The sequence below is a fragment of the Emydura macquarii genome, unplaced genomic scaffold, assembly GCF_026122565.2.
Source record: "Emydura macquarii macquarii isolate MOO-44397 ecotype Brisbane River unplaced genomic scaffold, CSIRO-AGI_Emac_v2 contig_3220, whole genome shotgun sequence".
NCBI classification, from domain to species: domain Eukaryota; kingdom Metazoa; phylum Chordata; order Testudines; family Chelidae; genus Emydura; species Emydura macquarii.
In genome coordinates this window covers 8,667,224-8,693,685 of record NW_027133357.1, presented here as the reverse complement: position 1 = coordinate 8,693,685, position 26,462 = coordinate 8,667,224, and the positions used below count along the sequence as shown (strand labels likewise).

At 49.2% G+C, this 26,462-nt stretch overlaps 2 protein-coding genes across 4 annotated transcripts in view; both read right to left on the bottom strand.

The window, feature by feature from the left end:
* The window catches only part of SOX13 (SRY-box transcription factor 13), an 86,465-nt gene extending 67,887 nt beyond the window's left edge, over positions 1 to 18,578 (bottom strand). For all 3 annotated transcript variants that reach the window (XM_067531645.1, XM_067531647.1, XM_067531646.1), the window contains exon 1: positions 18,453 to 18,578. The gene's annotated coding sequence lies outside the window, so the exon portion shown is untranslated. The remainder of the gene's footprint in view (positions 1 to 18,452) is intronic.
* Positions 18,579 to 21,647: 3,069 nt separating this feature from the next.
* Positions 21,648 to 26,462, bottom strand: SNRPE (small nuclear ribonucleoprotein polypeptide E). The gene is made up of 5 exons (XM_067531790.1): positions 26,273 to 26,462; positions 25,632 to 25,658; positions 23,996 to 24,058; positions 23,689 to 23,767; positions 21,648 to 22,074 (listed from the first exon to the last, which is right to left on the bottom strand). The coding sequence occupies exons 1-5, from the start codon at positions 26,324 to 26,326 to the stop codon at positions 22,019 to 22,021; spliced, it is 279 nt and encodes a 92-aa protein (XP_067387891.1). The 5' UTR covers positions 26,327 to 26,462; the 3' UTR covers positions 21,648 to 22,018.

Below are 26,462 nucleotides of genomic sequence, written 5' to 3'. Positions count from 1 at the left end.
GGTCCCCAGTTGTTCTTGCAGGGCCAGGTCGGCCCCTGCAGTAGGTTTATAAATCCTGTGGCTCCCTCTAGATTCTAAGAGACCAGTGTGGGGCCTGAGCCATTCACATGTCCCAGGCAGCAGCGCCCTGCACATGGTCACTCCATGGCTTAGCTGGCCTGAGCTGCCGGGACTATCAGCTACAGTTGGCTTGGGAATCCCCTTTCAAAAGCAATTCCCAGCATACTGGGGTGGGTGGGTGGGTGGGTGGCTGTGTTAACTTTGCACGAGGAATTCTGCAGGGTGGAAGGAAGGAGCGGCTGAAACGCCACAATTCTGGATCTATGAGTGGTCTGATCTTCTTGGAAGCGACAGGGAGAGAATGGGCCAGAAATGGTTCAATTCTGAACTCTGATCCAAGCCAACCTACTCTTTGGACAGTCACAACATCTGGTGAGCAGTTTGGGCCAGACAAAGGATGTGATCACAGAGTCATCCATCTTGGTGTCCGGATCAGACTAGAAAGCAGCTAAAGGAGGCTGGAGAAAAGCAGAACCACAGAGTCTAGACCCAGATTTGACTTTCCCCCTAAAGTCACACGTGCTCTGGTTTGGACTATCATTGCTCCTGGGTCCTCTGCTCCCAGTCCCAACTCATCCCATAACAAACCCTTCCACCCACCTGCGCTGGACACCGCGGAACCTTTCACCCAGTAACGCAACATAAATCAGAGCATTTCCCCCCATCTAACCCACCCACCCAGCCTCAACAGAGGGCCTTTTCTTGTCCTGTGTCTTTGTTTTCTATTTAGTCGCTTTGTTCTCCATTCTTTGTTCTCCTTTCTTTGGTCCTTTGTGCCAGCTCACTCTTTGTTCTGACATCTTTGTTCAGCTTCTGGGTATTCCTCCCTTTGATGCTTTGTCGCTCCCTTCATCTTGGTTCCTTTCTTTCCCCTTTTTTTTTCTAAAGCTTTTGGTTGTTTTCTGCCTCCACCATTTGCCTGGGTTTTTATCTTTTCTCCTGCTTTGTCCACTTCTCATGTCACATGGTCTTAGTCCTGATTGTCTTTAAATCCCCATTTGTCTTGTTTCAGTGCCTGGATTTCCCTGCCTTTATGGTCTTTCTTAAGAATTTCCTTAGCGATTATTTTCCCGCACTGTGGAAGGTAGATGAGGACTGCATGGCTTTAATTAATTAGTGTATGTAATCTTTAGATGCAAGGCACTAGAGAAGGGCAGAGTATTGCTAATTATTATTATTGTTGTTATCATATTAAGGGCTAGGAAGGATTTGAATGCCATCTAATTGTGGCAAATAGTGCTTGCTTAGCAAAATAATATCAGAAACAGACAGATTCTCTTTCACCACCACAGCGGACAGAACAAGACCAAATTAACTTGCAAATGTAGATACATGCAGTGTTATTGTAGCCGCGTTGGTCCCAGGATATTAGAGAGACAAGGTGGGTGAGGTAATATCTTTTATTGGATCAACTTCTATTGGTGAGAGGGACAAGTTATTGAGCTTACACAGAGTGCTTTTCAGCTCTGGGGGGGAAGAAATCTCCTGGGCCTGAAGATGAGCTCTGTGTAAGCTTGAAAGTTTGTCTCTCTCAGCGACAAAAAAAAAGTAGGTCCACTAAAAGATATTACCTCACCCACCTCATCTCACAAATGTAGATACACACATACACACACACACGGCAATAAACCCATTCAGAACACTGACACAACCAGTGAAACCTGAACTACGTAACCGGGTCTCCAACAAGCATATTCCATTTTCCCCAGCAACCACTATAAAGATGACCTGTATTGGGGGAAGGGGGAAATGGGCTCTTATTTTTTTATTGCTCTTCTATGATGGATGGTGAAAACCTGAAAAAGAGGGTTTCTTTCTGCTTCTTTTTTACATTAGACAGTCAGGTCTTACCTACCTGAGACTCTGTAGGACTAGAAAACTAGCGACATTATGAGAGTAAAAGCTGAGCAACTGAGGTGGGAAGGGATTTGTGGTGAGACTTATTAAAACTTCTTGTTGGTTGTTTACTTCTCTCAATATCTATTTAACTCCTTGACCAAATAACCTCTTAGATAAAGGATGTCTTTGTTAAAGATTTAACAGTTAAGGTGCGAGAGCCTGTAAGGTGCACGTGGCAGAAAGAACGCAGCTTGCCTCTCAGATCCACGGGGAATATGCAGTGCTGACACGTAGAAAAAATATTTTTACTCTTAAAGTGATACTATTTTATAGGCCTGGTTCTCCTCGCTCATGGCCTAGTTTCCCACAGGTGTTATTCCAATGACTCCCGATTTACATCGGTTTAGCTTAGTTCATAATCAAGTCCCTGCATGGACAGCACTGTGGGGTTACATGTTTGTGTCTCGTTGGCATTTTTAGAGAACCACTTTCCACTTTGAGAACAGCTGCTAGTTTGTTTTGATTTAAAGTCCCAAATATTTTCCCATGAAAGCACTTTGTCCTTACAGTCTGGTCATGCTGTGATTACAGATGGGGCAGGAAGTGCAGGGTGGTGCAACACCACTTACTTTAGCATCTCTAGAAAGTCTTGGTTCTCTATTCCCCACTGCAAAGTGAAATCAGGGATTCATCTTTAGTTCATAGTATGCAAAACCCACCTCCACTTAAACCCCATTTAGCTTACTGCAACAACAGCTGTTAAACTAAGGAAACAGCCAAATTTAGCAACAGGATGTACCCTTCAGATAACACGATCAATATCAGAAATAAGGCCTTTCAAGTGAAAGCTAAACCCATCTGCTAAAGCTGGGTGTCTTAGGAGATCGGGGCTGATACGGGGCTTCTATACTATTTTTCTCAACACCCTGAGTTGCTTTCCACAAGACAACTTTTTTTTCTGCATGACTTACAGTAGCTTGATGAAACCTCCCCCAGTTTGGGGCAGCCTGTTTTCACGCATGGTTTTCAAAGTATGGGATGATAAGAAAGAGGGGTGGGGGAAAGAGTGACACAAGAATGTCCCATGTGAGGTCCGAGTAGGGGGAGTGGATGATTTTGAATGTGCGTAGGAACATTATTTCATGCCTGGATGGCTGGGCCCAGCCACAGATTCAGGCCCAGAGATCTGGCTACTTGTTTGTTTAATAAAAGAAGAGAAAAATTCCCTACTGCAATCTAATGTGCAGCAAAACAGGCTGGCTGTCCCGAAGAGAGGCAAAGCGGGTTGCAGCCACGAAGCAGATATTGGGAGGCGTCGTGGAATCCCACAGAAGAACAATTGAGCACTCCATGGGCCAGATCCTGGGATGGTGTAAATCAGCACTGCTTCATCCAAGTGTATGGCGCTGCAGCACTTTACAGCAGCTCAGGACCTGGCCCAACATGTCCAAGGAGAAACAGAAAGCAAAGAAATGCTTCCGACCTCTCTGCACAAGACACCAAAACATGAGGAAGACACTTTTCCAGGCTATCAAAAGAGGGAGCAAAACTCTACCTCAGAGTAAAGAAAGATCCTTCGCTGGTGTCACTCCGCTTCGTTAGGGTGGCGTCAAGAGAACTCTGCTGATTGACGGTGGGTGAGGATTCGGCCCAGCCCTGGCAGGCCAAGTCTCTCAATGTGACCCAGCCGGCTGCTGAAGGGAGCATTACAAAAGGGCACAGTCTAACCCTCTTCCCCCTACTCTCCCCACCTGCTCCCAGCACAGATGTGTGACAGGCTTGGTTAACTTTGGCAACATTTGCCTAACCTTAATGGCAACCCAAGTATCTAAATAGAAAACTGGGGGGCGGCAGGCAGACAGAGAAAGAGAGAGCGAGTCTGTGTATAGCCATCCCACCAGGCAAGATGTTCAGAGAGGACAAGGAAGCATGCTGAACTATATGTGTGCGGGCTCAAACTTTTCCATCCCCTTCTTCCGTACGACCCTCCTATCCAGTCTGGCTCTAGCTGGGACACTCTCCACCCCCCCATTTCCATACAAAAAGGCCAGGGTGTTCATGACCCTCTGTGGGTCACGCACTCTGGGTTGCTATCCCCCGCTGTAGGTAATTAAAATGAGTTCTGGTTGTCCCTGTAAACCCTGGGCGTGCTGCGGCCCTCTTTTGTTCCATCATGGAAGAATTCAAACACCCTGCTCTGTATTATTATTTACTTATTTACAGTATCATCCAGAGGCCACAATCAAGAGTGGCGCTAGGTGCTGTACAGACAAAGCATGAACACAGTCCCAACCCCATTTAGTTTACAGTGTATATATATATCTAGGTACTCTTCTGGCCCTTGGCACCATAGTAACTGGGTGCTTCACAATCATTAGCAGATTTTAGCCTCACAACAGCCCTGTGAGGCAGGGCAGGGCTATTATCTCAATGGGGAACTGAGGCAGAGAGAGACTAAGTGACTTACCCACGGTCACCCAGGGAGCCTGTGGCAGAGCTGTCCCGAGTCCCAGTCCAGTGCCTTATAACGAAACACAAGAGGTGGGTGAAACAAACTCCTGGAGAGGGGAGAGGAAGGCGTCTCTAGCAGCAAAGAGAGTGACTTTTGCACGTTGCACGCGGAATACAGCCCGTCGCCTGCCCAGCTGGAAAGGTTGCAAAGCGTGAGTGACGTCACTGGGGGAAAGAGGGGCTATGGATCAGAAAGCAGGGGCTAGGGGGTCACATCTGGGGACAAAGGCAGGGAGCTTTTCCAAGCCTGCCAGCCGCAAGGCTGTCTCCACCAGGAAGGACCTGGGAGGCTTCTCTCTTCAGTGGGCACCTGAGCGGACGCCAACGCAGTTCAAATGTAAACATTTGAAAGCCATTGTTCTGGTTTGCCCAGTTGTGGTTTCAAGGCCACAAGCTGCTGCTGGGCTGAACTGCAGCTTGGGGAGTGGAGTCAAGAGGCCACAAAAATGATCTAAACGCTCCCCCCTGGGCTGAGAGCGAGCAGCACCTTTCTTCCCAAAGGAGTCTTCAAACAGACTGACCGAGAAAGCAGAACCTGCTGAGTTGCTTAACCAACCACTGCCATACAGCCACCTCTGGGAAAGGACACAGCAGCTGTGCAGCCATACACAGGAACACAGTGGTTTAGCTCAGGAAGTCAAAAATACCGTAGCCAACTGAAATTGCAAGGTGGGGAGAAGGGAATTTAGGAAGGCAGAAAGTATCCCCTGCCGTGCCATCTGGGGTTAACACTTGCAGAAAGAGCCCGGGATTCTTTAATGACCACGAGTAGTCGGGGCCTCTGTTGTAAGTAATCTCCAGATGCTAAACTCACCGGCCCCACGTCCTCCAGCACCATGCTGAGGCATCGGGTCGGTATTAGCGGACGCCTTGGTTCGCTATGGGCTGAGATGAGTGCCTCCTACCCATGGGGGCATAGGGTCCCCTAGCACTCCCCACAGGCATTGGCTGGACAGCGGCTGAGACATCGGTTTGGAACTGACCCAGAACAGAGCACCGCCAGCTGGCTGGCTAACCCTGGCTGACATCTCTAGTGTAGACAAGGCCTGCTCTCCATCTCCCATTCCCAACCCCACCCCAGGGAATCCAAGACTGTGGGGAGCTGTGTTTCTACAGCCACCTCTCTAGCGCTGTCAAGACAGGCAAAAGGGGGGGGGACCAAACCAGGCCAGGAACTGAAAGCTGTTACTCCAGTCCCTAACCTTCGACCTGACAAAACTGGGCCCCCCGCCCGCTCAGCACTGGACCAGACACTGAAACGGCTACGTGGAGCCGATCATTCTCCCCCTCCCCCCCCGTCCTCCGAAGGGCTGAGTCTGTTTTTATAACAGAGCAGGCACCGGGCCGGGAAGAGAGACCCAAACCCCCCTCATCTTTATATCTGCAACCATGCAAGGAATATTGTTCAGCGCCACACAAAAGCATCCCTGAAAATAGAAGCGCCACGGCCATTGCCTGCCAGTGGCTGTGTGAGATAACGTCTACTTGCAAACACTGGTGCCTTTGTGCTGCTGTCAGTGTTCCCATTGTTCCAGAGCCTATTGCCTCAGGGATATTGTTCCCTTCTTTTGTCTCAGCCCGGCTCCTTTTTGTTTGACTTTACTTGCCATTTCATTCCTCCCCTTTGTGCTGGGGTTCTCGCTTTTGTCTCTCTCTCCCCATTCTCTGTGTGATTTGTATTTAGCAATTGTTCTCGGCCCATTGGAAACGCAAAGTGCTCAGGGCTCTTTTCTCTCCTTCCTTCATTACCTATTCAGGTGGGTTTGGTTTGGCTGCGGATAGGTGCTGAGCAGAGAGGGGCCAGGCCCAACCTCCGATAGATATTGAACCCTCCCAAACTTTGGGGGAACATGGCATCTGGATGTGAGCGATGGGGGAAAGCCAATTCCCCCCGCCACCAGCAGAGTCCCAGCTCTAGCAGCCCTGCAAGTACAGAGCTGGGTTCAAATCTCCCCAAAGGGCACGGCTACTGAATAAATAGAATGGAAGTGCAAAGCCCTTATCCTGTGGTAGCCTCTACAGTTCAATTAATAGGGTGCCACATTGTGCTAGGTGCTGTACATGGAGGGGCAGCCAGGCCAAACCTGAGTGGCACTGAACCACCATGCATCAGGTTGCAACGCCCAGAGCAGGGAGCTGGGCCCAGCCATGCAGAGTGGGAGCAGCTGAGGAAATGCAGGGCGGAGGCTGACTCGCTTTCCAACCCTCCACTCCCCACCGCCCCCAGCATCTCCGCTGCACTGAGTCGGGAGATGTGTATGTTTGCCTAGTCCAGGGCCTGGGGATGGCTTAACTGCCTGGATGTAGTGACCCATCTAGAGCCTTCCCGCAGCCGGCAGGTCTGGACCCATGGTTTGGGAGGCATTGCTCAACAAGACAAGCAAGTGACAAGAACAGTAGGAGTGTGCGCAGTTCTTAGCCCATGGGGGGTCACTTGCCAGCAGCACAGACGTGCTCAGCTGGTCATTTTCATCCATCCATCGCACAGCACCCCAGAGGTGGACAACTCTCCCTGCCCACACTTTACAGAGGACAGAACTGAGCACCGCGGCCAGCCCAAGCCTAAACGGCAGGCTCCATAGCAGAAGCAGATCCCAGGTCTGATGCCCAGCCCAGTGCTCTGTCCTCTGGGCCACGCTGGATCCAGGACTTGGATTTGATCTTTTGTAGAGATTGGATCTGAATTGTGATACTGAGCCCTGATGCCAGCCAGGGACGCCTGGACGCCTCAGATGCCAGGGATGCCTCAGATTTCAAGTCACGTCCATCTCTGGGTAAAATGGATTCCTGGCCTGAACCACCCCCGTTTTCTGTGTGCAAGTCGGAACCCAATGGGGGAGGGCTTTTAACACCAGCAAACATCAAGGACCTAGTTAAATTTCCTCGCAGCAGATTTTAATTTTGTTTGTTTGCCGTCCATCCTCATCTTCTTTCTTTCTGCATTTCCATAGGGCCTGACACAATACCAGCTCCTCCTGGTGATTTGCACATTCAAATTCCTCCTGCTGCGCAGCAGACCCGGGGCCCTCAGCTGGTGTCACCCCAGGTGCTGCCAACAGGGCAACTGTCCCAGTGCATTGGGAAGTGCTAGCACCCCGGGAAGCAGCTGCAACCTGTGTGGCATGTTTCAGGGGAATCTCCCCCCGGGGCTATGACACAGGCAAACATCACAGCATGGCGTTGCCTGCGGCTCTGATTCCTGGAGGCTGTAGCGTTAGGGTGGCCACTGCCACATCCCCAAATACTGGACATTCTGGTACCTCCGGGAACAGTGTCTCCCCCCACAGCCCCTCCACCTGCATGACCTCACGCCACTGGTGTGACCTCACACACAAACAGCACGTGCAAGGTCACACCGGCAGGGTGGCCCCACCTGCTCTTCAAAACAGCGTCCCCCGTCCCGGACAAAACCACACCTGGTTTTGTCTCGGTAGCGGACGGGACACACCCATGGGAAAAGAGGGCTGTCTGGCTTAACACCGGGCGAACGGTGCCAGTGCAGGGCAAGGGGGCTGCAGGAATTTCATCATCAGTGAACATATTTCCATGCAATTTCCAGTCTAAAGCCCTGCAGGACTTTTTGCTCCAGTTACCTGACATGGTGAATCTCCCTCAGCACATGAGGTGCCGTAGCACCGCCCTAGGGTGACCAGATGGCCTGATTTTATAGGGACGATCCCGATATTCGGAGCTTTGTCTTATATAGGTGCCTATTATCCCCTGATTTTTCACACTTGTTAGCTGGTCACCCTACACCGCCTCCTAATGCCCCATGCCCCCTCTCCCTTGCGTGCCAACTCCCTCTGTACCCAGGCTCTGTCACCAGCACCAGCCTCAGTTCCCCCTCCACAGAGGGTGGCAGGGATGGGGCGTGGGGGAGAAGTGTCTGTGCTATAACAGCCTCTGTCTCCCCCTTGAAGAGCGTGAGTGAGGCATCAGCAAGCGCAAGCCTCAAGGGACTGCAGCTCTAGGGAACGCAAACAAGGGCCACCCCCAGAGGCACAGCATCCCATTGTGCTCCGGGGGCGGGACCGGGATGACTCAATAGGACTTTTCCATCTCTCGCGTCTGGGAAACCATCACAATAAACGAACAGCTAGAGGCTGCTTCCTTCTCCTCCGAGGGACATCCTGCTACAACGGGGATGCTCATGTGTCAACCTGGGGCACCCAGGACAAATCGGCGCATGGGCCAGATGTATGTGGGGCAAGGGAGGTTCTGTGGGGACAGCATGAACCCGTGAATACAGACAGCAGCAGGGACCCAGGGCACTGCTGCAGGGGGCGTGCCCGGGGAATGAATGAAGCAGACTGTGGTCTATTGTTTCATTGCTGTGGCTTCAAAGGACAATGGGGCATTGTTGTCTCCGGGGATCCCATTGTTTGCTTTCACTGCAGAGATCAGCCACGGGGTGGATGGAGGTTTCCTGAGGGCCAGGCAGGCTCTGTGGGGGGGACGTTGAATAACTAGGCAGACTAGTTAACTAGGCATAACTAGTCTGTTTTCCAGACTAGGATCCGAGCGTGTGCACACCTGTGCACACGCATGTGAGGGCCCAAGGGTGCAGGGGCAAGTGTGCCAAGCAGTTCACCCTTGCCCACCAGAATGAGTGAGATTTTAAATGTTCCCCCCGCTCCATTGCAACATTCTTCCTGGAAAGGGTGAGACGCCCTAAAAGCTGCTCAGAAATTAACCCCCCAGCAAGGGAATGATTCTACCACCAGGGGAGACGGCAGCTGATGAGTGGAGGGTGCAAAGAGGAGACAAAAGCCCCTCTGAAATCACTGCTGCTTATCCTCACCCATGGTGACTGGCAGGGGGTCTCTACACGCACAGACATGCAGATGGTGGCCTGTGCATTGAAGGCCTGGATACCCCTGTTACAGAAACACTTTCCGTACCCCCATAACCTGTAGGAGATTAACCCCTTCAAGGAGCAGGGCTGGCAGTTTCCAAGGGGCCAAAGAGAAGCGAAAGGGCTTTGGGCACCTTTCTGAGATACCCAGGAGCAGAGATTCCAGGCTGCGCATTGCACTACATTACACCTTTGACCTCAGGGGGGAGTTGCTCTGGAGTGACGCCCGTGTGACTGGGACAGAATCTGGCCCTTCGCATACAGACCCCAAACGTACTCTCCTAAAGAGCATGGAGTCCCCCCGTCCCCCCCGCCACTGCAAAGGAACAGACCTGTGAACAAGACTCATTTCCTGCCCTGAATAGATTCCTGCCAGGCCGCCACTCCCCAGGAAGCAGGGTAACAACTGGGAAGGAAGTCCCTAGACCCATCCATGGCAGGAAGTAAGGACTAGCTCGGAGCAAGCCGGCCCCCAGGGGAGCCAGGCAGGCTCACACTTCAGCTGAGCTGAACCCCAGCAGGAGGTCGCTCCGAGCACTTGCCCTGAATTACCGAAGAGTCAGCAAAAGCATCGCCCTGCTCCCAGCTGGGGAGAGACCAGCCGGATGCAAAGATGGAGAGAGCGAAGCAGCAGGTAGAAAGGTGGGAAGGAAGAGGAGAGCGAGTAGCCCAGATCTGTGATTCTCGCGCTGACGAAGAGACAGTGCAGTCTCAGGACGAAAGCCGGGTGGGGGGGGGGGCTGGGAGTCAGGACACCCGGGCTGGTGGGAGATTTTCTAAGCACATTTGTGCAGCCCACCGGGCCCCTTGGGTGAATAACGCTAGAGAGAACTAAGGATGATTATTATTTGGAGGAAGAGAATTTGAGAAGCACAGATCCCCCTAATATATCCCTCAGGGCCATATCCTGACCTTCTACCCACATGGGGCACTTAGCACCTTAGACGTGAGCAGCGCCATCGAGAAGGAAGTAACTACGCCATGTGTAAGGGCATCAGATTCTGGCCCCAAAGGAAGCTACCGGCTTCTCAGTCCCTCCTCCTCCAGCTAATAATAGTCTTTTGCCCTGCTGTAGCACCTGCAACACAGTGCGAGACAGCCCCTGCCCTGCAGAGCTTTACACTCTCCACAGATAAGCCAAAGAAGTGGTGAGTGAATGATTATCCCCCTTTTACAGACGGGGAACGGCGGCACAGAGAGATGAAGTGACTTGCCCAAGCTGACACAGGCAGTCTGTGGCAGAGCTGTGAGCTGACTCCAGATCTCCTGAGTTCCAGCCCAGTGCCTTCACCGCAAGGCTCTCCTTTCTCACAGTGAACTACCACTGAGCCGGCTCGCTGCCGCTCTCAGCTATCTCAGGGAAGTGCCCAGCATTTGACTGGGCCGCCCTGCGGGGTGCTGGACTAGGACGGACTGTCTGACTCTTGTCTCCGTGAAAACCAGAGGCGTCTCTTGGGGACGGGCAGTATAAATAAAAAGAAGGGGCACCGCCGGCGTCCTGGAAGGTCTGAAAACATGGAGCTGTGTCCTGCCTGCCAGGGAAGCAGTGTAGCTCGGCTGACTCCAGTGCAGCTGTGTTCCCTTGCACCAGTAAAAGCCCAGCTTCTGCGTTTCCTCTGCCGCCTCTCCTTGCCTCTTCTGATCTGGTACAAAAGCTGCTGAATGAAGACCAAGCCCCTAGAGCAGGGCCCAGAAAGGGCTCTTCCCACTACCTCTAGCTCCAATCTCACCAAGGCGGGGAGAGGAGGAAACAGCCCTGGCTGGTGGCTTCCATCCTGTTTGCACAACACCCCCAGCCAAGGGGTCATTTGCATGGCTCTTTCCTATGTAAAAACCTGAGTCCTATGCAAAGGGGTGAAAACAAACACAGCAGCAATTTTCTGTCCCTCCCCTCCCCCCCAAGGCTCAGAAGTCCCTCCGGGGCCGGACTGTGCTCAGATACTGCTGTGCTGAGCGTAGGATAAAAACCTGAACAGAACCAAGTGGGGCTGATCATGGAGTGGGGGCTGCCTCTTGGTGGGCCAGGATCCAGCAGCAGGGTCCCTTCTGGCCTTGGAAAGCAACGGCCCTCCCTGCAGGCATCCTTTTGACACCAGGCTGGTCTCAATAGGAGGGGAAGGGGAGAAGCTCAGCCATGTCTGTGAGGAACAGGATGAGGAAGGGGGAGGGGGGGGCACTTTTGTACGGAGCAGCAGGTCTATAAACTTGAGGGGGAAGGGGAATGTCAGGTCTCGTGAAACCCGATCAGCCTGGGATGGACTTATTGCTTCGCCTTGTAACAGACACCCTTGCCACCCACGCACTTCAGAGCCAGGCACGGGGCAACACCAGGCCCCCTCGGTTTGGAATGCACCCGGCCTTCCAGGTAACATGCATACAGACCCCACGGCCACCCGTCCCCCCGGGGTGCTGCTCACTGCAGGCAAGTGGCCCTTTCAGGGGAGCTGGTTAACACAGCCACACACAAAAGCCAACAGCCGCCCCCACACGCGCTGCCGAAAGAGCAGCTCGCTGCCCACTGAAGAGCTGAGGGGGCGTGGGACGCCACGTTTAGATTCTCAGTCATGGACTCCTGAGCTTGCCTAGGCGCCTGCTAATCCACCTTCCAGTCCCACTAACTTCCAGGAGTGCAGGCACTACCCGGCACCTTGCAGCACCAGCCCCTTCACACTGGGATCCCAACATAGATGAGAAGACAAGGAAGGCCTCTCCCCTGCGCTTACCTTGGACGGGGAGCAGATCCTGCTGCTCTCACAGAGCCTGGAGAGAGACGGGCATGTGTTTGGGAATGCCTAGGTAGCCCCCCTCCTTAGGGACTAGGCGCATCCTGCAATCCCATCTATATAGCTACTTGAGGCGGGGCTAGTGTCATTGCTCCGCCCACCACACACCTGAGATGGGAGAGAAGGTGTCAGGGGTAGGGCTAGAGCCACAGACAGAGTAAAGCTGAGCCCCAGAGCGACACAGTCAGAAGGGCAGTGTGAAGGAAGCAACAGCAATGGAGCCCACGGGCCACAGGGGTGTTGGAGGCAAGTTGGATTTCCCATGCCCTGCTGATTTTGCTGGCAGGATGGAGGCTGTAAATGGTGTCCATGAACCATGGGACTTTGTTCCCAAGAATAATCTTAGCGCTATGAATGTGCCCACTGGCTTCTTAGAGGGGTTAGTGTCGTGTATAGGAATTGGGCAGGAGGCCTCCGTTAGATAGTTTGGGATCTCTCCGTCTTCTATTGCAGACACCACCAGAAGCTAACAGAACAGCAGTGTGTTTACGTACCTAGGCCCTGTAGCTTTGTGTACCGTTAGTAAACCCACATCTCGGGAAGCAAACCGTGTCTGTGGTTTCTTCACATTCTCAGTGTTGCATAGAGAACAAAGTCCCAGTAAGGTTTGGGGGATCAGGTCTGGGGGCTCTGCTAGCAAGATCCAACTCTGTAAGCAAACAGAGCAGCTCCAGTGGGTGCCCTTCAAATGGGACCGTTCCATCTCCTAAGGCCAGAATTTCCAAAGCGCTCAGCACCCACAGCTGGGGCTGAATTTTCCTGAGCTCAGTCCCTGACATGCACGCCATGTGCCGCATGAGCCCTTCTGGAAAATCTGGCCACTTCTTTTGGTGCAGGGGCTGAACCTTTCTGAAAATTCCAGCCATAGCACTTCTGTTCGCCTTGCTGGTCTCTGTCCTTAGAATGGGGACTACTGCAAACAGCACAGCAAATTCAGTAGTGACCGCTGGAGATAAGTGCCCAGTTTATAGTGGCGTCATGCACTCTGTTCATACACAGCCACACGCGTTTGTGCCTCTCTGCCTGGGAAAGCAGAGAGAAGGCATTATCCCCTATCTTTATGGGCATCTCCCAGAAGATCTGTAACTTCTGCATGGTCAGCCCATTGAATCTGGGCAGAAGGGGAGGGTGTGTTTCACATCTCTGCCGCAAACCTCTATTAGTGTATTATTATTAAGCATTTATATTATAGTAGTGTCCATCAGGATCAGGTCTTGTTGTGCTAGGTGCTGTACAAACACAGTGAGACAGTGTTTTGTGTGTTGTTTAAAAGGAAAGGAACAAAATCGGGGCTAATAAAATCAGTAAAATCCTAATTCTGCCTTGATTTACATCCGGAGCAATCCCACTGTCATTAGGGTGAAAATCAGGGCAGAATTTGCCTTAGAAGTGCTTATAACTCTCATTTCAAAAGAGGGATTTCTTCTGCAATGGGTATGATAAGCAACTGAGGGAGGCAGTATGGGGAAGGAGTTAGGACCTGAGACTCAGTCAGGACATCTGAATTCTAATCCTGCCACTGACTCACTGGGTGACCTTGGGCAAATCCCATCTTCTCCCTCCGGGTCTCAGCTTCCCCCTCTGCAAAATGGGGTAATGACCCTGGGTCACCTTTGTAAAGCATGTCGTGATCTATGCATGAAAAGTGCTATAGGCATCAATCGCCCTGTCAGCTGATACATTTATTTTTAAGGGAAATTATGGCAGTTTCGGTTCAGCCAGGTGGCTTTGTGCTTCAGAACATCTGGTATTTTGGGTGCTTTCTTGTTGAATTAACATCTCCTCTGGATGTTGAGTATTATCTGAGCCATTAGTTAATTGCTTGCAAGCCAGTGTGTGATAAACACAGCTGCATGTATACAATGCACCAATCTGCCCCAGGTACTACTGTGAGACGGCAGAGGGTGTCCTGCCCTAGATGTTCTTTAATGTTCACAGCAAGGGAGCTGCAAGCACGCAGAACTCTCTCTTCTGCGTGGGTACAGTACAGCTTCCTCCCTGATAAGGAGTTCCTGCCGCAGCCCTCCCTTTCCCTCACACCCCGAACTCATGCGTGTCTCACGCACCCAGTTCGAAGCCCAGCCCGGGCTCCGATACTATCTCATTTCCTAGACATGAATATTAGCTCTGCTGCTGATTTATGATAAAGGGATAAGCCTCCGAGACACTGTTCGGGGGGAGGTGTTTTGAGACACACGGTGATGTGCCCCAACCGAGAACAAAGCCTTTGAAAGAGGAGCAGATGCTGCTGCCTGCTGTGACCTTGACTGAAAAGGCCATCTTCACTAGGCGCCTGGTACCCGCCTGTGATACCTTATGAATCCGACTCAGACATCTGAACCTGAGCAAGCTGGGGTGGCCTAGAGTTCTGCTCCGAGGTGCAGCAACGGCAGAGGACAAGCCCCGAAATTTGGAAAGTGAAGAGAGAGCGATTCTGCATGTGCCACTCGAGTGATCCACTACCCGTGAGATTTCTGAGCAGGACACGGCTCAGCTCTGTTCAGAAGCAACCGCTTTGAGTTGATAAATAGCCACTGATCTCAGTCAGCAAACACCTCGGAGGAGCCAAAGTTCCCCTTTCGCTTACATTGGTGCAGCGCTGGGGGCTGGCACAGGTATAACTGAGGGGTCTGTGCAGAACAGAGAGGGCAGTAAGGACCTCCCTAGAGAGCTTAGATTTATTTACAGATCAAAGACATTACACGCGGGCAGCAAAGCTGAAGTAACACTAATACACTGCTCCACACAGCACCTTTTAGCCGAGGATGCCTGAGTTCTTTATCCACCGTTACGTACGCCCCTGTGCCGGGAGAAATATTTACAGTTCAGGGAATGAAGAATTGACGTGAAGGGCAGAATTTGCAAGAGAATTTGGGCCGGTCCCTATGGCAGCTGCTGGTTGCTGGGTACTTTTGAGACTCTGGCCCCGCATTGCATGGTGATGGTGGTGGAACCAGGATTAGAACCCAAGCGTCCGTCTGCTGCTCGAATCAGCAGGCAGCACTCCATGAAGAAGATGAAGGAGATGTACAAAAGGCTATGTTGGCCTAAGAAAGCGCCTACGTCTCTCGCACTACCTTTGGTTTCACCACGTCTCTGTCCCACAGTACCCAGGCGGAGGAGAGTAATTAATGTTGAGTGGAAAGGTCACTGGAGTGGGCACAGAACTCCATTTTTATTGCTGCGTGGATGGCGTCTCCGCGGTCAGAATCAGCTGGTGTTGGCACCCACAGCAGATTGGGGGAGTGATCAGAGCAGAAGACACTCAGGACTCCACCGTTCAAGTGCAAGCTGCGGGAGGGAATGAGGTTTCTTAGCTAGAACAGGGGACTGAGACTCGGGTCTCCCAAGTTTGAGTCCCATGCTGGAAGGGGACAGGTGGACAGGCTCAGCCACTGACTGGCTATCGCTCCTTGGGCCCAGTCACACAGTAGCTCCCTGGCTCCTTTGGAAGCTATGGTTCACATAACATTCACCTTGTGAGGCTCAGCGAACCAATGCTTGATCCTCATGTCAAAGTGCTTATGTGAATGTGAAGCATCAGAGCAAGGCATGGCTAAGGCTAAACTCCCCGGCCGAGAGGAAGTAAAATGCCCTTGACTTGTTTTTCCAAGAGATGCTGCAGACAGGGTAATGACGCCCTGGTGGGTATGGATCTGGAAGTACATCACACGGGGAGGAGACTGCACTGGCCGCCTTCCATCCTGGACACTTCAGGACAGGCTGCCCATGCTAATAAAGATAAACTTGGCTGAATTTGGCCCTTTGGCATCCTGCAGTCAAAGTCCTTGGGCCGGAGGCTTGACAGAAGGAATGGAGGAACCGCTGCCAAGGCCATCATAAAGGCCCCAATAAACTTCTTCACCCAGGCATATCTGCCACAGCTTTGATAAGAAGTGACCTACTCTCCCTTCTGCTTTAACCCACCGCTCCCGGTCCCCCTGTCTATCCAGCCACAGATGAGGATGCTAACCACTGACTCTTCCCTTCCCTTCAGGACAGCGAGCCTGTGCGAATCAGGCCTCAAGACCCTGTGCATGGGGGTTTCAGGAATCATCCTTGTAACGCGCTTTAGGGCTGCTCACCGGTTTGTGGATGCTGTGAGCTGGCAACTGGCTGGGAGAGGCCAGTCCGCTGCCCAAAGCACCGGCCCCCCATTCTTCACGATCATTTCCAACCAGTTTTTAAACCAGTCAATTCTTCTTCCCTAGACGGCTGTAGATGAAAACACTGGAGCTAGCCCAAGATCTGCAGGCAGGCAGGCAGTCAGCCACATACAGCCTGTTGCCTGGAACCTGGTCCCTATCATTTATACTTGCACTCTTTTTGTACCTTGGGGTTGATTCCACTGCGAGCAGCAGCACAGGGCACCAGCACCTTCACAGTTACCCATGGCATGATGCTCCTGCATTCATTTCATGGCTTCAAAGATGAACACATGGACAACAGGCAATTACTCTAGTTTAGGAAACAATCCTGCGTCTTTCCATGGGGGCTAGTGAGATTTTTAGCATCCGAACAGCTCATGGGTTAGTTTTCAGCCACATTTGAAAACCTTTGTGCAAATCTAGGGATCATATCCAAAGAACCATAGTGAAACTCACTTTAAACATCAACCATCTAGGCAAAGAATGACGCACTGGGTGCTTGTGCAAAAACAAAGCTTATCCTTCACACAAATGTCACAGTAAGTTTTTAAAGGCTGACAATGCCTTCCCCACCATCCCATGGCAGACAGATTTAATTCGGACTTGTACTGGGCATGATAAATGTTAGTCCCAATGGAGTCTCTGTGAGAGAAGATGCATTTAAAATGGAAGAATCATAAACATTGTGCCATTAGGAATGCTAGATGACAACACAGAGCTTTCCACAGAAACCAAGTTTCTAAAAGGAACAAATTCCACCGAGTTAAGAGATTAAATGCAACAGCAATTGGGAACAAGAATGTCTATTAAATGAAGATGCCGTCTGTGCACCAGAGCCCATTGTAATCACAGAAGGGAGCAGAGATCTTGCAAACAAGATCCCGTTAAAGGGAACAGTCTGTGTTAGAGTAATTGAGTTTAAACCACAAAATGTAAGGTCTGGAATGCTTTTGATTTCATTACTTCAGTACACAGGACCATAGCCATGGACAAAACAAGGGCACTCACGTTTCATCTAGAGGCCTTGTCTACATTACAAAGATAAGTCAACCTACATTAGGTCGACTTATAGCCACCGCATTAATTGCTGCAGTGGCTGATGTCTACACGGCCCTCCTTGGTTGGTGGTGTGAGTCCTCACCAGGAGCATTTCCACCAACCTAAGAGGGGCAGTGTGGGGGGACTGACAGCCCGGTCTCTCAGCTCCCTGCCGGGAGCCAGGCTGCTACACAGGCTCCCAGCAGGCTGCCCCCACCCTAGTCCCCAGTCTCTGCTAGAAGCCGGGAGAAGCTGCCCGGGGCTCCTCACCCCGCTGCCACCCACTCCCTTCCAGGAGCTGGGTAGCTGTGTCAATTTCATGGTTCTGTCACCCAGGGCTTCTCTCCTCCCCACTCCCAGCCAGGAGCCGAGGTCCAGCCATCCAGGGCTTCTCACCCCCTCCCAGCTGGGAGCAGGGTCCAGCCCTTCTGCTCTCCAGGGTAGCAGGGGGAATGGGGAATGGTGTGCACCTCCACTGTTTTGTCGACAAGTACTGACTTTTGTCGACAAAACTGTAGCGTAGACCAGCCTGTAGGAATTTGTCAGGAGCTTGAGCCACTTTCTCCTTTAATAACAACACACTACACAAGTGTTTGCTAGGGAATGTGGCTCACACATGTTCCCTCTTGCTGTGAGGAGCCTGTAATTTGTTCTGTCATGTCACTGCTGTAGATTTTAAACTCTAGACTGTGGGGCAGAGAGCACGACTCAGTTAGCTTGTAAAATGCCATCTACATTTATAGTGCTGAACTATTTGTTTCCAACAGATAAAGGTTGGAAATGCTATTTCTACAAAGGGCCCAGGTTGTTGGAGGTTGGCTGTTGTGTTTTACTACACCTCCTGCTGTAACATGTGAGCTCTGGTTGGGGCGAGAAAACTTTCTTGGACAAACTCCATTATCAGCACTTTTCTACCTAGAGATTTGTGTGCTCTGTAACACCGCAATCGCTCCACGCAGTGCGGCATTCTACTGCAATAATCCGCCAACCCCAGGACACTCGGAGTTAACGGCACATTTCAGGAACCTTAATATCACTACTCAGTGCCTCCTCCTCAGAAGACGTCTTTGCCCACCTCTGCTCGGTGGAAAGGAATTTGCACGTTATGGAAAAATACGACTTGCAAAGCAAACACAACAGGCTTCAAGAGAACGGAAAGCAAAGCAAAGCAACGCGAGCCTTCTAAACACAGAGCCCAATTGTAAGAGTTCACTCTACCTTACTCCTTCTGACTGCCACTCGCTCAGTCAAAAACAGACCCTTCTGTTCTTCATCCCACTCCGAGGCAGGGACATCTCAGTTCTCAGGAAACACAGGCATCAAAGAAGGTGTGGGGGTGAGAAATAGGCAGACACACTCGTTGGCCATTGCACTGGATGAGAGCAGCCCCACACTCCACAGCCCAGCTTTATACTTCTTCCAGGTTATTTTGGAGCCAATAAAGCCGTATGAATGCTGGAGAACTCTGTGTTCCAGCAGAGGCTTATGACACTTTGCAAGTGTGGTGGAAGGCGTTGCTAGGGGCAGCAGCGCCCTCTGTAGTCCAAGACTGTGGCCAGGTTCCTACATGCATGTTTTACCCTCCTCAGTATTTTCCAATTTATTTCTACAGAATCTCAAAGCGCTTTACAATTATACCTCAGTCCACCCCTTGAGGAAGGCGAGTACTATCGACTTCCATTTTAGAGAGGGGGAAAGTGAGGCACAAAGTGGGGCCGTGACTTGCCCAATGTCAATGAGCTAGCAGTCAGAAATAAATCACAGAACCCCACACTCCCAATCCAGCACTCTGCCATATAGACACCACCCTTTTGCTGCATACAACTCTTGGTTTAACAGATTAGACGAGGAGCTTCCGACTAACTTACAATGAAATAAACAAGGTACAGTTGTGAAGGCTTAAGCCATTCTCACAGACTTGGAAAAGTTGGTCCTGTGCTCATTAGCATAGGTGAGTATTTCACAGGAACCAAGTTTCAGAAAAGCTCAAATTGGTTTTATGTATTATTTGTATTGCACTAGTGCCTTAGAAATCCCACTTGTGGATCAAGTCCCCATTGCGCTAGTCCCTGCCCTATGTTCAGACATGCTTACACTCCAATACAGGGTTTCTGCATTTTTCACAGCTGTCCCCTGAGGAAGCTTCTAAAGTACTCATTACCCCTGCTGCTCACTTACAATACAAATTAGTCCCATTTGGGTAAAATGTTTATCATCAGCTATGAAGTGCCTTATGATTAGTCTAGACTTCCTTTCGCCCATCATCAGACTAGTGCAAATGAATTTAAGATACAGGAACAGTTTGACAGCACCACGCAGTGGAGCCCATGTGGCATTGGGGGCATCTTGAAATGCGTGATTTGGAGGATTTGTGAGCTGTTTCTCCTCAGTCTCCGTTTTTGCAATAGATTGCTTGTCTGTTGCAGACAAAATGGAAAGGAACAGGCCCCTTTATGAGCACTGAGGCTTTTTTTTTTTTTTTTAATATCACTGGCCTTATGTTCATTGGACTCATGGCATCTTTACACGCTCTCCCTTCTGGTAACTACCTTTTCTGATCTCCATATTTCACATTGCCCTTTTACCCTTGCATGATGTTTTCCTCACATATTTGGATAGAAAAACTATTGCTTTAGAATCATGGAGCAGAAATGTTTTAGGCATAAGAATTTGTCTCAAGGCTATGCTGTGTCTTTGCACCTGCGTCTAGTCAACCAGGTGAAATTTGCAAGCCCCCTGAGGTACCATAAATACCCAGCAAATGTAGTTCCTAAACTATTAATCAATAGAATCCCATACCTATTTACCGCTCTGTAAAACTTCAACGAGCATCTTGAAGATCAATGTAAAGCAGATCCAGAGGAACCCAGTTAGTTTCCTATGCCTTCCATACCTAGTCCGTGGCAATGCGTAACTGTGTTCATCCACAGCTGGTATAACATTTGTATCTGCACAAAACATGTACCTGGGTGTTGTTTGCGCAGAATATTTTGAAACTCATGAAAATTGATACAAAAATACCAGTTCTTTTGTTAGCAGGTAGCATGTCTGATTTTGTTTCAGCTACCCTATTGTGGTAACATGTCCCATGCTCCCATTCAATCATCATAGCTTTAAATCTGATAGACTTGTTACAATTTCTTTGTAGAATAGCTTAGTGAAACGGGGAAAAGTGCACTGGGTTACCTGTGCTGGAACGGCATCAAAATTCTTTCAGATGTAAACAAGACAGACAAATAATTGAACACAATCCAGAAAAGCCTGAGTTGTTGTATTTCTCCATGTCTGGGATGAATAATTAGAGAGAAGTAACTGATAGCAACAAGAAACAAAAAAAGGTGTGCCTTTTTAATTTTTTTAATTTGAAAGGGAGAACATTTATTTCCAATTGTCCCTACCATTGATTGGCCAAAATAGACTACAGGTATTTTAACTGTCCCCTGTTGAACTACATTTCCATAAACAGAGGCAATTTTTTTCTTCTGAATTTCTCTAACTCACTAGTACGCAGGATAAAAACTATATCCAAAACTATGTTTTGAAAAACTGAATGCTAACTAAATTACTTGTCTAAATGATTGTTACTGCAGCCCTCAAATCAAGATTTGTGTCTCCACAGCATCAAGAAATCCTCCATCACTGAAGTATCAGAGTTACACATGTGGCTGAAACTACACTTTTTTGTTTGCTTGTTTTAATTGGAAAAGCAAAAGAAGGGGTCTAATAGCAGTATCTGAGACAGGAAGCATATAGGAGTTAAAGAAACAATGCATCCATCTCCCAGATCCCCAAACAAACCATCCAGCAGATCCCCATACAGACAGCACATTGCCACCAAATTAAAAATTGTAGAAAATAAAAAAACAAACATCTCAGATATTTCCAAATTGTCTAGTGACCTGATCACAGGAACTCCTGAGTTTTAATCCTGGCCTTGACACCGACTTTCCTACTGTGATCTTGGATCAACTACTTAGCCTCTGTACTTAAATTTCCCCACTCTAACATGAGGATCATACTTAATTACATTGCAAGACTGAGGATTGAATATTGTTCGTGAAATGCTTTGATGAGTACATTATGGTACCTGGGGCCCTTCCCAGCATATTAATATATTTATCTGTAGAAATAATCCTTTACCAACTAGTACTTCTATATAGATAATCAAGAAATTTTAGACTGTTTTACCACTTAAAGCTCTCTTCAGGCAACTGAGCTATGCTGGTAGAGAATAGTAAGGCTAAATTCCTACATAAATTCAATCCTAATTTTACTGGATCCCTATAGTCCAGAGACTGCATGTGGCTCTGGTATTCTAGCTGAAGAATTCAGTTTTGTCTAACAGATGATACATGGTTATTGTTCCAGAACATGCAAAGATTTTTTCCCTTATCAGAAATGGAATAAATCCAGTTTAAGAAAAAAAGGTTTATTTCAGACTACACGTTCTCCCCCAACAAAAATAGTGAGGGAGGGATATAGGCATGAGATCAAATAGATTTAAGTTCACAGTTAACATAAACATTGAATTTACCCCCAAAATGAATTGGTACTCTAATGTAAAAAAATTACTATCAAAGGTAAGGGAAGATATCAGCTAAGTTACTGTTTTTATTCTTCTCCCTAGTTTCAAATACGTCAAGTTCCTTTGGAGTTGTTATTTGTTAAACACCATCCAGCACAGCGAGTCTTGTTTATAGTAATGTTTAGACCACCCCACACATTGAATGAAAATTCTAGTTTGGAACATTCTTTAGTGCACGCCACACACTGAATGACAAGTTCTAGTTGGAAACACTTTGTAGAAGAGTAATATTGTCCCCCTTTAACATGATTCGACCTGCAACACAAAGAAGGGAAATGGCAGTTAGAGATTATCCTCAAGTCATGCAATGTCTAATTTTCAAAAAAATACCACACATTTTGTTGCAGAAAATCTTTCAAAAAGAGGTCTGCCTGGTGCCTGTTTAGTGCTTCTTTCTATTAACACTTACAACGGGAAAGAGTGCAGTACAGATCAAAGGCTTCATGTCATTACAGTCAATTAAACTAATATATAGACAGACTATCCCCCTGCAAGCAGCACGGCACTACAAGCCTATGAATCTTTGGTGATCATCTCTCCAAAATATATGACCAACATATGAGACTCACTGTGTTGCAGGGTATCAGTACTATACTGAGCCCCCTACTCTGTTTCCTTGCAATATACCAGAGTGTATCACGATAAAAGCCATCCCGGCTGGGAACCGGAAGACAGCACTTTTTCCAGATTCACTGTTTATCTTTGATACTTGGCATATGGTGAATACCAAACCCGAACATTGCAGGGACAGCAGTGACAAAGGGGTTCCCTGCACTGACTCAGGAGGGTGATGGGACATGGTGACAGTGGGTATGTCTTCTCCGCAACTAGACACCCAGGGCTGGCCCATGCCAGCCGCCTTGGACTCATGGCTGTAGGGCTGTGAGGCTGTTTCATTGCTGTGCTGACTTCTGGGCTCGGGTTGGAGCCCAAACTCTAGGACCCAAGCCCAAGTCGACTCGCATAGGCCACCTGTGGGCTTTTCTCACCTGTGTAGACATACCCAGTGTATGGGAAGAGTCTTAGGACTGTTGTATTTAAATTACCTAATTAATTAAAAACAAGAATGGCCATAGTGAGTCAGACCAATGGTCCATGTTGCCCAGTATCCTGTCTTCCAAAAGTGGCAGGTGCCAGAGGCTTCAGAGGGAATAAACAGAACAGGACAAGTATCGACTGATCCATCCCATCGTTCAGTCCCAACTTCTGGCAGTCAAAGGTTCAGGGACACCCAGTGCATATGGTTCCGTCCCTGACCATCTTGGCTAATAGCCATTGATGGCCTGTCCTCCTTGAACTTATCTAATTCTTTTCTGACCCCAGCTGTACTTTAGGCCTTCAGAACATCCCCTGGCAACGAGTTTCACAGGTTGACTGTATGTAGCATGAAGAAGTACTTATTTTCATGGGTTTTAAACCTGCAACCTATTTATTTCATTGGGTGACCCCTAGTTCTTGTTTTATGTGAATGGGTAAAGAACATTTCCAATAATAATTAATACAACAGGACAAAGTTAGATATGGGAGTATGGAGTTTAGATTGGCCTCCTCCAGCCACCTTGCCACCCAAGAAAGGGCAGAGAGCTCATGTTTATTTGGCCACCTTTTTAGAGATTCAGATTAAGACTCACTCAAACTCTTTGAAAAATGTTGGATTCTTGCACATAGCTAATCAAAATGGAATATTCATCAGCTCTCTAATCCCAACATAGTTAACCTATGGCAGATACAGAACTGAGAATCTTCCCAATGGGCTTCATTATCCTTCAGTCACAACTATTTGTTTGCTCTGTATTTTAAATTGCTGCTGCACACAAGGTTCATATAGGCATCTTGGTGCCATAAGTCATTTAAACCATGCACACTTACCCAGTTGTTTCCTTGATTTTGTTTTTGAATGTATCTCCTCTGCATCATCCAGCACCAGGTTCATGTATTCATCAAAACCCTAAGAACCAACAACAAAAGTAGTTAGTGAACAAAATCTCCTGGTCTGCTGGAGTTGCTTCCGCTATGAAGGGCGCAGACACATTAAGTGGATCAGAATAAGATGACTGCTTGGAAAACTGAGGAGTTATTACTTCATTGTACTACTTTTTCTTGGGGAGTCACAAATGAAACTTGTGAACTGGAAAAACAAATCAACTTTGTAACGTGCATACATCATGGTACTCACAATGATACAGCCTTCTATTCGCATGTTCACCTGTTCATAGAGCCACACTTGAATCCTGGATCTCTGCAAAACCATGGAGGGGGGGGGGGGGAAAGAAAAGAGAGCACAGTATTAAAACAAGTACTCCAAGCAATAGTTACTCATTGGTACACACTATAATAAAATATTGTTTACACCATATTATAAGTAAGTTATTAAAAATATGCTTTGCAGTTTCTGTAAAAAGACACAAGGTATTACACTCAAATTAGGACCCAGTGTTGCCCTGAGGCATGTTTTCTCTCCAATTACTGAGGATTTGTGAGCATGTAAAGGAATAGATTTTTGGAAAGTACACACTAGTGGAAGTCTACTCAAGCTTAATTTTAAAATTAGCCTGACCCAAAACCCAACTAAACCACAGCCAATCTGAACCCAACCTGACCTCAAGAGTGTTGAATTGTTTTCATACCTGACCGCAACATTTGTAGTCAGTTTGCAAGGGTTTAGGTCAGGTTGCAATGGTCTAGGGCAGTCAGCACATTCAATGTTAAAAGCCTATCCGATCTGAGCTGCCCCTGAATGTATGCTATACAAATCACACTCAATCTGACCTGAACCCACCACTTGTATTCGGATCCTGTTGGGTTTCCAGGGTCTATACAAACAAGTACATCACTGCACACTTTACTTTAGGATCAAACCCTTAGTATACATTACTATTTCTTAGCATACTAACGAAATATTAAATTTAGAACCACAATGCAGTCGGATGGTAGGAAGCTATTCATTACAAACATCAAAAGAAGCTAATAAGTCTCTCTCTCAGGCAGAGATCCAGTGGGATGCAGGTGTTATATAATTCCTGCTTCAAAGCTGCATCAGAAGTTAACATGCAACTCAGTGGGCTATAAAGAGGCAGTTTTTAGGGGACAAATTAATATTGACTAGACATACTTCCGGGCAACACAGTAATTTTTCTACCCATAGAGTACCAGGAAGTAGGTCAATTTAGGGAGGAATGAATTTTCTTCTAATAGTTTGGGATACAAGAGCTAAATCCTGGAAGTTTCAGTTCCACCTGAAGGAAAGCACTGACAGCCTGGGAAGGGAAAGCTCTTCACTTCGTCTACATCTGCAAATCTATTCCAGTAACCTCTCATCTGGGCAGCTCTCAACACAATACAGTGGGTTCTATGGTTTTAACAGCTACCAGAGGAGCATATATTCATTATAATACATTCAGTGTTTGTCCCATCTCCTACATCACTATTATGCCATGTGCCAATTGTCTTCATCTTATACCTAACCCTCGCTGGGTTATAATGTCACCACATTATACTTCAACATCCTTTGGAATGAAGGACACCAGAAAAATCTGAAGATACTACAGAAATGGCTGCCATAAAAAACTTAACAGCTAATATGTCGAATATTATCAGTACTCTGATTAATTAGGGATGGAAGAAACTAATCCATTCATGAATCCCAGCTCCCTGCTGAAGAAAAAAACCCGCCAAGTTTCCTCCCCCACCCCCAAGAGAAGAGGTATCAGATATCAACCTCGGTAGCACCACCACAGCTAAAAGCACGTGTGGGGTCACATTCACAGCCACACAGAGACGACAAACAGCGTAAGTCAGCCAGTTTTACTTACATTCTGCAGGTATCTGAAGATGAGGTTCTGCAACGCAGCACTTAAGGAAAAGCACGGAAGCAGCACCTGACTCAAGGTGTGTCACTGCAACAACTAACCCGGTTGCAACCACACTCCCATTGCAAGGGCTCTTTACTTGTGGGTAAATAATGATTAATCTTTTCAGAGCGAGTGGGGGGGGGGGGGGGAGATGGCTGGCCGGCCCTTGACACACTGACCCCCCCCACACACACACACCCCGGATTCTGCTGAAGCGTGGGCCCGTCCCAGCCCCACACCCCCTGCGGACCAGGCGGGACAGGCTGACTTCTAGGGCCTGCTGCGCCGAGCTCCACCCCATCCCGCGCTGCCAGCGCCCACCCAGCCCCGCGGTCTCCAGCCCCGAGTCGAGCCTTGGACGGGCTCTAGCGCTCAGGAAGGGCCCGCTCTGCTCCCCCCCGGCCTGGGCTGAACCCACAGGCCGGCCTGACACCGCCCCCCCGCCCCCGGCTCTCGGGAGAGGAGGCCCCCCCCAGCCCGTAATGCCCGGGGAAAGGGCTGAGCGGCTGCACGGCAACTCCCCGCACCCGCCAGGCCCCCTCAACCCCAGCCGGCCTCACTCCCTCCCCCATCCCCCCCCGGCGGCGGCGGCGGCAGGATACGATGGGCTGCACCATCACCTTCTGCACCTTCTGGCCCTGCCCGCGATACGCCATGGCCGCGAGCGCGCCTCAGCCGGCGAGGAGGGGAAAAGAGGAGACGAGAGCCGACGACGAGGGAAACCGTTACCGCCACCACCCGTCCCACGGCACGCGCGCGTCAGCCGGCTGCTCAAGCACTTCCGGTGCCGAG